The sequence below is a fragment of the Leucoraja erinacea genome, chromosome 6, assembly GCF_028641065.1.
Source record: "Leucoraja erinacea ecotype New England chromosome 6, Leri_hhj_1, whole genome shotgun sequence".
NCBI lineage: Eukaryota > Metazoa > Chordata > Chondrichthyes > Rajiformes > Rajidae > Leucoraja > Leucoraja erinaceus.
Genome location: NC_073382.1, coordinates 45,157,017 through 45,170,887, shown reverse-complemented (window position 1 = coordinate 45,170,887; position 13,871 = coordinate 45,157,017). Strand labels below are relative to the sequence as shown.

The following is a 13,871-nucleotide window of genomic DNA, read 5'->3' as shown; positions in this document are numbered from 1 at the left end:
ATTAAATCTTATATCAGTGCCGAACATGATGCCAAGACCAACTCTTATCTGCCTACACATCATCCATATCCCTCCGTTTCCTGCATATCCATATTAAAATAATTGAGGTACCGTTGAAAGTTTAAAGAGGCAGAAAAAATGGAGCCATGAAATAAATTAATTGTAACTTAAAAGATGCAGCAAGTGATGTTATGCAGTGATAGTTTGCTTTGGCTCCTCAGTGCAAACCTGGACCATTTCTCTGTAGTTTAGTTTAGCTTAGAACACAGCATGGAAACAGGCCCCTCAGCCCACCAAGACTACGCCGACTATCGATGATCCTTTCATGCTAGTTCTCTGTTTCCCATCTACTCCCTACACACTTGGAAGCAATTTACAGATTTATTATGGGGCAATTTATTATGTTATCTAGCGAGTGCTGTTTTTGTAGACGTGTTAAGGGCCTGTCCCACGAGCATGCGACCTGCATGCGGCAAGCGCGACCTAAAGAGCCGTTCCCACCAGCATGCGCCTGCATGCGGCAAGCACGACCAAACCAGAAGCAGGAGCCGCACGGAGGTCAAGTGAGTGACACGGCGTCGAGTAGGCTGCGGGTCGGCAGGCTGTTGCCGCGCGGAATTTTTAAACACTTTTTCGGAGCCCGGCGCGATGTCGGGACCAACTCCACCCGGCTCCGGTGATCAAAGTGGGAACGGCCCCGCGAGGCCGTACGGCTCAAGCGACCACGTTAGGTCATGCAGGTGCATGCTGGTGGGACTGGTCCTTTAGGTCGCGCTTGCCGCATGGAGTCGCATGCTCGTGGGACAGGCCCTTTATTCTGCAGCAAGTAAGAATTTCATTGTTCCATTGTTGGTACATATGACAATTAAACATTCTGGATTCTTGATGTAAATGGGACTGTTGTGCCTTTCATGAGACAGGAATTAAAATGTTGTTTCCAGTTTAGTTATGTTTTTTTTCACTCTCTTCTTAGTATCTGCCAACTGTGCTGTTGATTCATGAATTGAGCAAGCATGAAGGAGCCTGGACAATCATCCCCATTATACCATAGTAAGTATTCCCAGGTAATGAAGACAGAATCAGACAGTACCCCATCTTATGGTAGGAACTTTCTGAAGCTTTATGACAGAGGGGAAGAACCTGTTCTTGAGTTGTGCGCACTTTCAAGATTCTGTAAATTCTGCCGGTTGTGCGCCAAAATCACACACAAGGGGTGGGGCAGATGCTCAGCCACGATTCAGGTAGGTTTTGTAAATTCTGCCGGTTGACAGCAGAGAGAAGAAGGAATGACCAGGGTGGGACAAGTTATTGATTATGCTAACTGGTTTTCCAAGGCAGCGTGAAGTGTAGATGGAGTCAATAGTGGGAAGTCTGGTCTGTGTGATGGACTAGGCTACATCCACAACTCCTTGCAATTTTTTTGCAGTCTTGGGCAGAGCTATTCCCAAACCAACGTGTGATGAAACACAACAGTATGCTCTCGGTGGTGCATCCGTAGAATTTTATAAGAGTCACTGGAGACAAATCACATTTCCTCAGTCTCGTTGCCGCAGACGCCTGTGTAGGTCAAGTCACCGTGTATTTTTAATGCAGAGATTGACAGAAACTTGTTTAATAAGGGTGTCAAAGGTTACAGAGAGAAGGCAGGTGAATGGAGTTGAGAGGGAAAGATAGATCAGCCATGATTGAAAGGCAGTTGCCTCGATTGCCTGGATGGCCTAATTCTGCTTCTGTGATATGTGATCCATTTTCTCTGTTAGTTTTTTTTCCTACCTTGTTTCTTGGGAATCAGTAGACATCTTGTTATTTGGAAACTCCAGTGTAAACTCTAAACTAACTAAACCAAGAACTCAGTGTTCCTCGGGACCCAATGTTAGACGGGTTTATCTGTAAGATCGTTGGAATAAATGTTACTGCTGTGTGTAAAGGCAAACTAATCTCGTTATGATATTTTTAATGGGTTTTCTTGGAGAAAAATCAAAACAATTATTTCAAAACTCGAGGAAGGTTAATGGAGAAGATTTAAGAATTTGGTAGATCAGACTTTATTATTTAATGCAAATTAAACTTCAGTGAGATTTGTCTTATTGTAAGATGAGTACAGCATTGCAGAATGAACTAAGATATAATTCATAGAAGACAATTATCATTTTGGAGGCTGCATTTGGAGTATCGTGTTGAGTTTTGGTCACCCTGCTATAGGAAGGATAGGAAGCTGGAAAGAGTGCAGTGATGATGAAGATTTTGCCAGGACTCGGGGGCCTGTGCTACAGGGAGAGGATTGGCAGGCGAGGACATAGAAAAATAGAAAATAGGTGCAGGAGTAGGCCATGCGGCCCTTCGAGCCTGCACCGCCATTCGATATGATCATGGCTGATCATCCAACTCAGTATCCCATCCCTGCCTTCTCTCCATACCCTCTGATCCCTTTAGCCACAAGGGATCTAACCCTCTTAAATATAGCCAATGAACTGGCCTCAACTACCTTCTGAGGCAGAGAATTCCACAGATTCACCACTCTCTGTGTAAAAGGACTTTATTCCTTGTGACATAGGAGGATGAGGGCTGATCTTATAGCAGTGTCTACAATAAAATTTGTATTTCCTTTATTAGAATTTACTCTGCAATATTCTGCTGTCCCTAAATTCATGGTGAAAATACTTCATCTGTTGAGTTTAAGAAAGAACTGCAGATGCTGGAAAAATCGAAGGTAGACAAAAATGCTGGAGGAACTCAGCGGGTGAGGCAGCATCTATGGAGAGAAGGAATAGGTGACGTTTCGGGTCGAGATCCTTCTTCATCTGTTCAGTTTAAACTAGTTGAAAACTCAGCAGGTCGGGCAGCATCTGTGGAGGGAATGGACAGATGACGTTTCGGGTCAGTATGCTTCTTCAGGTTTATTATTGTCAAATGTACCAAGGTGCAGTGAAAAGCTTTGTTTAGCATGCAAACCAATCAGATCAGATAATATTATACACCAATGCAATCAAGCCAAACTCAAGTAAAGGTAGAGCAAAGGGGAAGATGCAGAATATAGTTTGCAGCGTTGTAGTGCACCAGTTCCATAGACAAAGTCCAATATCTGCAACAGGATGAATTGGACAGTACACTACCTCATGGAAGGACTGTTTAGAAGCCTGATAACAGAAAGGAAGAAACTGTTCCTAAATCTGGTGGTGAGCGCTTTCAAGCTTCGTAACCTTCCGGACGGGAGAAGGAGGAATGATGGGGGTGGGATTATATTGGCTGCTAATCTGAGGTGGCGTGAAGTGTAAATGAAGTCAATGATGGAGAGTCTGGTCTGTGTGATGGACTGATTGTAGTAGGGGGGAGAAAGCTGGAAGAGAGGTTGGGGCAGGACAAAACCCGGCAGGTTTATCCTTTCAATCTTTTAACGAGTCCATCTCTTCCTTGGCACCACCGCCCAGCTCCTACAGTCTGCTGCTGATTAGTGAATGTCATTACATACTACAGAATAGAATTCTGAATTCTTGCCCTGCGCATCTCTATTAAACATTTCCCCCTCTCATATAACCATATAACCATATAACAATTACAGCACGGAACCAGGCCATCTCGACCCTTCTAGTCCGTGCCGAACACGTATTCTCCCCTAGTCCCATATACCTGCGCTCAGACCATAACCCTCCATTCCTTTCTCGTCCATATAACTATGCAATTTATTTTTAAATTATAAAAACGAATGATAAAAACTGCCCCAACCCCTCTCGTTCCTTTTCCCCCTTTAATGTGCCATCAAAGTTTTCCTAGCGAAATGTTTGCTGCTAACATGTTAAATACATTAGACATTGACGGGAATTGCATAGTTGTGAGCTTGGAAGCATTTTTTTTCCATTCTTGTAGCAGATTGTAAAATGATTGGTGTAATTAAGTCTGACTTTACAAAGATTGCAGTTTTCAATACTTTATTATCTCTACAGTATTTTTAACAACTTCTTCCTTTAATTTACCTTCCACGTCATTTAATATGGGAATGCTGTCTTTAAATTTATTGCACATACATACCACAGTGTTCAGATATGTGTCTGGGCTCACTTATCGAAGGCTCCAACAGGAACACTGACATGTTGTTTTAACTGATGTCCTGCCTGTCAAATGGTTCAACTGGAACTTGGAAATCCTTTGATATTATTACTGGAAGAGTGTTGTGTTCTCTCAATGTCATACCTTGTATCAGGACCAGTTAATAAAAGATTAACATATCTGAGGAAGGGTCCTGAGTGACCCAAAAACGTTGCCTGTCTATTCCCTCCACATATGCTATCTGACCCACTGAGTTCCTCCAGAGGGGTGGCACAGTGATGCAGTGGTAGAGTTGCTGCTTTACAGTGCCAGGGAAGCAGGTTCGATCCTGACTCTGGGTGCTGTCTGTAGGGAATTTTTTCATTCTCCTTGTGACCGCGTGTGATTTCTCTGGGTATTCTGGTTTTCTCCCACACTCCAAAGAGGTGCAGGTTTGTAGGTTAATTGGCTTCTGTAAATTGTCCCTAGTGGGTAGGATAGAACTAGTGCATGGGTGATTGTTAGTCGTCAATGAATTGGTGGGCTGAAGGACCTGTTTCCATGCTGTATCGACCAGCGATTATCCGCACCGACCAGCGATTATCCCGTACACCAGCACTATCCTGCACACTTGGGACAATGTACAATTTTTACTGAAGCCAATTAACCTACAAACCTGCACATCTTTGAAAAGTAGAAGAAAACCCGGAGTACCTGGACAAAACCCATGTGATCACAGGAAGAATGTACAAACTCCGTTACAGATAGCACCCGTAGTCAGGATTGAACCCGGGGCTCTGATTCTGTAAGGCCTCAACTCTACTGCTGCCCCATTGTGCCGTCCCACGTTCCTTGTGTCTCATTTGCGTATAGCATTAACTGGGATATTGGTCAGACAAAATGGCTACCTTGTGCTTAATAATGTACAATCATTCAATTTAATTAATTAGATCCCTTAATTTATTTTCAAAATATTATTTTATACATACACTAACTGACGAATGGCATTAGTGTGTGTGTGTGTGTGTGTGTGTGTGTGTGTGTGTGTGTGTGTGTGTGTGTGTGTGTGTGTGTGTGTGTGTGTGTGTGTGTGTGTGTGCGCGCGCATGTGTGTGTGTGTGTGTGTGCGTGTGTGTGTGCATGTGTGTGTTTGTGAAATTAAAGTTATATCATTGACTAAACCTACTGAATGATGAAGTCAAAGTGGAACTCTGCAGGTCGGGCAGGATCTGTGGTGGGAGTGGACAGGTGATGTTTCGAAGAAGGATCCTGATCTGTAAAGCCGCCTATCTGTTACTTCCACAGATGCAGCCTGACACGCTGAGTTCCACCAACAGTTTAAGTCATGCTAGTTGGCTCACAAGGTACCTCAAGGTAGAACACGATCCATTATTTAGGCCGATGCTCTCATTCAGATGCACTATGGGATCTCCAGCAGTGAGCATTTGAACGTGCATCTTTCAACCTGTAGATCTACTGTCTCGCTGGTCGGTACTGACTTGGGGGCCCGAAGAGTATGTTTTTGCACTGTATCTCTAAAGTCTAAACTAGTGAGAACGGGTGATCGATGGCCAGCATGAACTCAGTGGGTCGAAGGGCCTGTTTGCATACTGTTTGCAACTTCATACAACACAAGGAAACATTGAAATTGTATCTCCTATTTGGATCACTGTGAAAACAGAAATGGCACTTCCGTCTAGTGTAAAAATGACAAAAAAATATTTTTGGTTCTCTTCCATGTTTTTAAGCTATCTTTCCGATCTCTGTCTAGAATAGTATCAGAACATAATCGGGAACAAAATGTCCTAATGTCTCCTGTGATTCCTGTTGTCCTTTATCTCCTGTCAAGCCCTTTGGGATATGTGGCTGTGTCAAAGGTGTTCTGTTCAACCAGTCATTCAGCTCACCAAAACCAACCCTCCAGCATCTAAATGTGTCCAGCTCTTTCCTCACTATCCCTGCAGGCTTCTATCCAATTGCTGGTGAACGAGATCAAAAACTAACATCACTAATTTAAATTTGAAGCATTTAGGGTCATAGGGTCATACAGCACGGAAACAGGACCTTCAGCCCAACTCAGCCATGCCGACCCATCTACATTAGTCCCATTTGCCCCTATCTCCCTAAACCTTTCCTCTCTGTGAACCTAACTGTTGTTATATATAGTGTAGGAAGGAACTGCAGATGCTGGTTTACACTGAAGATAGACACAATGCTGGAGTAACTCAGCAGGATAGGCAGCATCCCTGGAGAGAAGGAATGGGTGACGTTAGTGGTCGATACCCTACTTTAGACTGAGAGTTAGGGAGTACCTGCCTTAACTACCCCTTCTGGCAGCTTATTCCATATATCCACCACCCTCTGAGTGACAATGTTGACCCTCAGGTTCCTATTAAATCTTTTCCCCCCTCACCTTATACTATATCCTCTGGTCCTCTATTTCCCCTACTCTGGATAAAAGACTACATTCACTCTATCTATCCCTCTCATGATTTTATAACCTCTACAACCCCTCTGCTTCCTGTGCTCCAAGGAATGAAGTCCTAGCCTGCTCAACCTCTCCCTAGAGCTTAGGCCGAGTCCTGGCAACATCCTCATAAATCTTCTCTGTACCTTTTCCATACCTTTTTTCATCCCAGTTTGGCAAAAGAATAAATCAGGGAAGGTAGTGCATCCGTGGATAACAAGGGAAATCAGGGAGAGTATCAAAACAAAAGATGAAGCATACAAATTAGCCAGAAAAAGCAGCCTACCAGAGGACTGGGAGAAATTCAGAGTCCAGCAGAGGAGGACAAATGACTTAATTAGGAAAGGGAAAATAGATTATGAAAGAAAACTGGTATGGAACATAAAAACTGACTGCAAAAGCTTTTATAGATATGTGAAGAGAAAAAGATTAGTTAAAACAAATGTAGATCCCTTGCATTCAGGAACAGGTGAATTGATCATGGGGAACAAGGACATGGCAGACCAATTGAATAACTACTTTGGTTCTGTCTTCACTAAGGAAGACATAAATAATCTGCCGGAAATAGCAGGGGACCGGGGGTCAAATGAGATGGAGGAACTGAGTGAAATCCAGGTTAGTCGGGAAGTGGTGTTAGGTAAATTGAATGGATTACAGGCCGATAAATCCACAGGGCCAGATAGGCTGCATCCCAGAGTACTTAAGGAAGTAGCCCCAGAAATAGTGGATGCATTAGTGATAATTTTTCAAAACTCTTTAGATTCTGGAGTAGTTCCTGAGGATTGGAGGGTAGCTAATGTAACCCCGCTTTTTAAAAATGGAGGGAGAGAGAAAATGGGGAATTACAGACCAGTTAGTCTAACATCGGTAGTGGGGAAAATGCTAGAGTCAGTTATTAAATATGGGATAGCAGCACATTTGGAAAGTGGTGAAATCTTTGGACAAAGTCAGCATGGATTTATGAAAGGTAAATCATGTCTGACAAATCTTATAGAATTTCTCGAGGATGTAACTAGTAGAGTGGATAAGGGAGAACCAGTGGATGTGTTATATCTGGACTTTCAGAAGGCTTTCAACAAGGTCCCACATAAGAGATTAGTATGCAAACTTAAAGCTCACGGTATTGGGGGTTCAGTATTGATGTGGATAGTGAACTGGCTGGCAGACAGGAAGCAAAGAGTAGGAGTAAACGGGTCCTTTTCAGAATGGCAGGCAGTGACTAGTGGGGTACCGCAAGGCTCAGTGCTGGGACCCCAGCTATTTACAATATATATTAATGATTTTTTAGACAAGGGAATTGAATGCAACATCTCCAAGTTTGTGGATGACTCTAAGCTGGGGGGCAGTGTTAGCTGTGAGGAGGATGCTAGGAGGCTGCAAGGCGACTTGGATAGGTTGGGTGAGTGGGAAAATGCATGGCAGATGCAGTATAATGTGGATAAATGTGAGGTTATCCACTTTGGTGGCAAGAACAGGAAAGTAGACTATTATCTGAATGGTGGCCGATTAGGAAAAGGGGAGAAGCAACGTGACCTGGGTGTCATGGTACACCAGTCAATGAATGTAGGCATGCAGGTGCAGCAGGCAGTGAAGAAAGCGAATGATATGTTGGCATTCATAGCAAAAGGATTTGAGTATAGGAGCAGGGAGGTTCTACTGCAGTTGTACAGGGTCTTGGTGAGACCACACCTGGAATATTGTGTACAGTTTTGGTCTCCTAATCTGAGGAAAGACATTCTTGCCATAGAGGGGGTACAGAGAAGGTTCACCAGACTGATTCCTGGGATGGCAGGCCTTTCATATGAAGAAAGACTGGATAGACTCGGCTTTTACTCACTAGAATTTAGAAGATTGAGGGGGGATCTTATAGAAACTTACAAAATTCTTAAGGGATTGGACAGGCTAGATGCAGGAAGATTGTTCCCGATGTTGGGGAAGTCCAGAACAAGGGGTCACAGCTTAAGGATAAAGGGGAAGTCTTTTAGGACCGAGATGAGAAAAACATTTTTCACACAGAGAATGGTAAATCTATGGAATTCGCTGCCACAGAAGGTAGTTGAGGCCAGTTCATTGGCTATATTTAAATGAGAGTTAGATGTGGCCCTTGTGGCTAAAGGGATCAGGGGGTATGGAGAGAAAGCAGGTACAAGTTACTGAGTTGGATGATCAGCCATGATCATATTGAATGGCGGTGCAGACTCGAAGGGCCGAATGGCCTACTCCTGCACCTTTTTTCTATGTTTCTATGCATGGAATACCATATATCCCATATCCATGATGGATACCAACCTTATCTCTCGGATCCTATTAAATCTTTCCCCCCACATTACTGGATGGATGATACATGTTAACAGGTAAATTGGTTAAAAATGGAGAGGGAAGATTGTTTGCCTTTTAATATAGGCGCGATTCTTCTTTCTCCAACACATCTGAATAAATCAACGTATGAGCAGAATCCGATAATACACAGTACCCTACGTATTTGGAAACAGTTGAAATTAAGTCTCAAACTGAGAAATTTCTCTCTTCTTCTACCAATCACTAACAATCTCGTTTAAACTGTCTACTTTAGATAAGGCGTTTGCACAATGGCGGGAGGTGGGAGATCTCTATGACAGGACAAATCAAAATAGGACGTACATGGTAAATGGTAGGGAATTGAAGAATGCAGTTGAACAGAGGGATCTGGGAATAACCGTGCATAGTTCCTTGAAGGTGGAATCTCATATGGATAGGGTGGTAAAGAAAGCTTTTGGTATGCTAGCCTTTATAAATCAGAGCATTGAGTATAGAAGCTGGGATGTAATGTTAAAATTGTACAAGGCATTGGTGAGACCAAATCTGGAGTATGGTGTACAATTTTGGTCGCCCAATTATAGGAAGGATGTCAACAAAATAGAGAGAGTACAGAGGAGATTTACTAGAATGTTGCCTGGGTTTCAACAACTAAGTTACAGAGAAAGGTTGAATAAGTTAGGTCTTTATTCTCTGGAGCGCAGAAGGTTAAGGGGGGACTTGATAGAGGTCTTTAAAATGATGAGAGGGATAGACAGAGTTGATATGGACAAGCTTTTCCCTTTGAGAATAGGGAAGATTCAAACAAGAGGACATGACTTCAGAATTAAGGGACAGAAGTTTAGGGGTAACATGAGGGGGAACTTCTTTACTCAGAGAGTGGTGGCGGTGTGGAATGAGCTTCCAGCGGAAGTGGTGGAGGCAGGTTCGTTGGTATCATTTAAAAATAAATTGGATAGGCATAGGGATGAGAAGGGAATGGAGGGTTATGGTATGAGTGCAGGCAGGTGGGACTAAGGGAAAATAATTGTTCGGCACGGACTTGTAGGGCCGAGATGGCCTGTTTCCGTGCTGTAATTGTTATTTGGTTATTAACCAGAGGTTTCTGCTCCTGCTGGAAGTTCACAGGGTATGGTGGAACTTAATTGTGAATTCCCTCTTCTTATTGTTGAGAATGGGATTTTCCTCTCGTTTCAAGAACTACAGGAGAAATATCATTTGAAAGCAAGCAATCTTTTTAGATATCTTCAAATCCGAGATTATGTGAAAACATATACACAAGCTGTCATTTTATGTGTCCAGATATACTAGATGAGTGTATGAATAGATATGCTGACACAAGCAAGTTAACATCCTACATTTATAACACTCTTTTAATTGCGCATACCCCATCTTCTGAGATATATAGGCGAGCATGGGAAGACGAGTTGGGTTCATTAATTTCAAAGGATATCTGGGAGGAAAGCCTACTATACATACATTATTGCTTTCTCAATATCAGGCACTCCCTGATACAATTTAAAATACTGCATAGACTTTGCTATTCAAAGACTAAATTGAATAGGATCTTCCCAACCGTCTCCCCTATTTGTGATAAATGCCACCTCCAAGAAGCGACTTTAACCCATTCTTTTGCTTCCTGTATAAAGACACAAAACCTCAGGAGGGGAATATTTGATATCTTCTCTAAAATACTTAAAATTAAACTGGAACCAGATATAAAACAGATCACATTAGGTATGTCAGAGGCCTGTTCTAAGCTAACGATATTTCAAAGACTACGGTTTCCTTGACTACGGTGAAAAAACTGCGAAAAAACTCATACTCAAATTTTGGAAAAAGACAACAGTTCCCACAGTGAAGATGTGGATTACTGATATGTCCGAGACACTACATTTAGAAAACACTAGGCTTGTTTTGGCTGAAAAAGCAGATCAATTTCTCAAAACATGGTCGCCTTTCACTGAATTACTGCAACAACAGAATGGTTAAACACAAATTTAAAACCGACGTGGGGGGGGGGGGGTATATCTCCATCTTCTTTTTTCTTATTTCTCTTCTTCCCTCTTGCACTTCTTCGGTAGTTTAGGGGTCTTTTTGTGTCTTTCTTTTATTTTACTTCTTTTTCTTCATGCTCCCCTTTTTTCTCTTTTTTAATTTTTTAAAATTTAGGTTTCAATGTTAAAAACTGTCATGTCGATAGCCTTATTCCTGTGCAATTACTTCTAATAAAATAAATTCAAAAACCAAAAAAAACAATCTCTCCCTCCTCACCTTAAACCCATGCCCTCAGGTTCTTGATTCCCGTACCCTGGGTAAGAGACTCTGTGCATTCACCCCATCAATTCTTCTCATGATCTTATATACCTCTGTGCATCCTCGTAAATCTTCTCAGCAAGCAATCATGGCTTAGAACTGTCAAGGAAGATTAATTTGTGCTCAGCATCCATCTGATCGATAAACACAAAGTACTGGAGTAAATCAGTGAGTCAGGCAACATCTCTGGAGAACATGGATAGGTGACGTTTCGGGTCGACCCTTCTTCAGACTCTACATCCCTCTAAATCAAAAGCGCACGTTGCAGCCGTTGCCTCCATTTAGAATGTCCCGTGAACCGTCGCACTCTCCCCGTCCGGCCACCTTCAGCCTTCGTACCCCAAGGGCACCTCCTGCTGACCTCGAGTGCAATTACTTGTGTTTCTGGCTCTTAATGTAAAGTGATTCCAAGGATATCTTGTGATTTAGTTTGAGATCAAAATCAGCCTTGTGATAAGGCTTTTATTTCTCATCAGCCTTGCTTCGACTTACGGCAAGAAGTCCTGGATTTTCTTCTGTGAAGAACAAACTAGGGTTAAAATAACAAAGCTGCTGGAGGTCCTTCGTAGATACGACAAGAGAAAGGTATTTGAGTGTGTGAGAAATCCCTTGGAACTGTGGGCACATGTCCTCCACCCACTTTCTGGCAACTGCTGGTCCGGCACCTCCTTTCATCCGGACAAAATAACGAAAGAGCACTTGAAATTCCCCTCACCCCACCCCCCCGAACGACAGAGAAAGGTAGGTTGAGAGTTAGATTTAGCTCTTAGGGCTGAGGAATCCCTTGGAATGTGGGCCATCACCTCCACCCACCGAATTACTGAGGTGGCCAATCAACAGCTGGTTCGGCACCTTTTCGGCATCCGGACAAAAATAACGAAAGAGCACTGAATCCCCCACCCCCCCCCCAGACCCTTCCCCCCTTCCCCCCCCCCCCCCCCCCCCCCCCCCCCCCCCCCCAGAAAACGTGGTGCCTAGGTTGGGTTTCAAGAGAGAGTTAGATTTAGCTCTTAGGGCTAGGGGACTCGAGGGATCTGGGGGAAAAAGCCGGAGTGGGGTACTGATTTTGGATGATCAGCCATAATCATATTGAATGCCGGTGCTGGCTCAAAGGGCCGAATGACCTACTTCTGAACCTATCTTCTATGTTTCTATGAGGCGGCCAATCTCAACATTATTGTGACTTCTGCGGCTTTTCGGCGGGTTCAATTTGCCCCCTGCGGCTGAGGCTGTGGAACTCCGGAGCCAGCAGATCCCTTCCCATAGCCGACTTCCAAGGCTGATTCATCCCCCCAGCGACCTAGGCACACTGTTTTAGTTCCATTGGACCCCTCTCAGAGGTTGTGATCTCTGTTGGTCTGGCAAAATGGATAATCCAGAAAGGCTCTGGAACCAAGGGTGCCGGAAAATTGGTGGTGGACCTGTATTAATATTGCCCATTGCACAAGGTGCCTATTTATTTAATAATATGTAGTTGGATGTGAAAACTATTATAACTAATTAATCCACATCATAGTAGTCTCATCTAATAGCTTTATCAGGATTTTATAAATGTTGACTATATTTAATTATGCAAAATTATCCATTTTATAATTGAAGTTTCTGAAAATGCCAGGTACATGTGATTGTTCCAGTAATCATTGCATGTAAACATTTGATAAAATACTTGTCAATATTAAGCTTGGTAGATTGGTCTATTTATAACATGGAGCAATATATCTTTCAGGTGAGCTTTATTTGAACTCAGGGTGCATTTAAAATGCATGCTATAGCTAGATGCTTCTAATATTTTAAATTATGTAACATATGTACATGATTGTAGAGCAGTACAATACAGGAACAGGCCTTTAGACCCACAATGTCTGTGCTGAACATGATGCCAAGAACAACTCTTATCTACCTGCATACTCCCCCATTCCCTGCATATCCATGTGTCTATCTAAAACCCTCTTAAATGCCACTGTTGTATCTACCTCCACCACCACCCGTGGCAGCGTATCACAGACACCTACCACTCTCTGTGTAAAAAAAACTGCCCCACAATTCTCCTTTAGTTTAGAGATGCAGCATGAAAACGGGCCCTTCGGTCCACCAAGTCCGCAATGACCATAGATCGCCTGTACACACTAATTCTACGTTATCCCACTTTTTCACCCACTCACTGCTCACGAGGGGCACTTTATGGAAGCCAATTAACCCACAAACCTGTAGGTCTTTGATATATGGCATTGAACCAGAGCACCCGGAGAAAACCCACGATGTCTCAGGGAGAACATGCAAACTCCACACACATGTAACGCCCAGTCATGATTGAACCTGGTTTCTGGCGCTGTGAGGCAGCAAATTTACCAGCTGCACCACTGTGCCGCATTTGAAATATAATCAGATAATATAATAGAGGCACCATGTGTTTTAAGTGAGCGTTCAAAAACGCATAAATCAAACACGAAAAATGTAAAAACACATACTAGCAGGCATGGTGCCTGTAGAAGATATAGTATATACTAAATATGAATATATAATACATAAAATATAAACTTTTATTGCTTGTTTATTTTTCCTCTCTCTCTCTATCTATCTATCTATCTATCTATCTATCTATCTATCTATCTATCTATCTATCTATTTATCTCCTGTATATACTGAACTTTTTTTGTTATTTACAACGTTTAACATTTAGACAGGTACATGGATATGATAGGTTTAGAGGGATATGGGTTAAATGCAGGCAGGTGGGACTAGTGTAGATGGGACATGTTGGTCGGCCTCT

General features: G+C 42.8%; 1 protein-coding gene across 2 annotated transcripts in view; it reads left to right on the top strand.

The window, feature by feature from the left end:
* The window catches only part of b3glcta (beta 3-glucosyltransferase a), a 100,620-nt gene that overhangs the window by 26,129 nt on the left and 60,620 nt on the right, over positions 1-13,871 (top strand). For both annotated transcript variants that reach the window (XM_055636867.1, XM_055636868.1), the window contains exons 5-6: positions 974-1,050; positions 11,578-11,686. In XM_055636867.1, the coding sequence (XP_055492842.1) occupies positions 974-1,050; positions 11,578-11,686 (186 nt within the window). The remainder of the gene's footprint in view (positions 1-973; positions 1,051-11,577; positions 11,687-13,871) is intronic.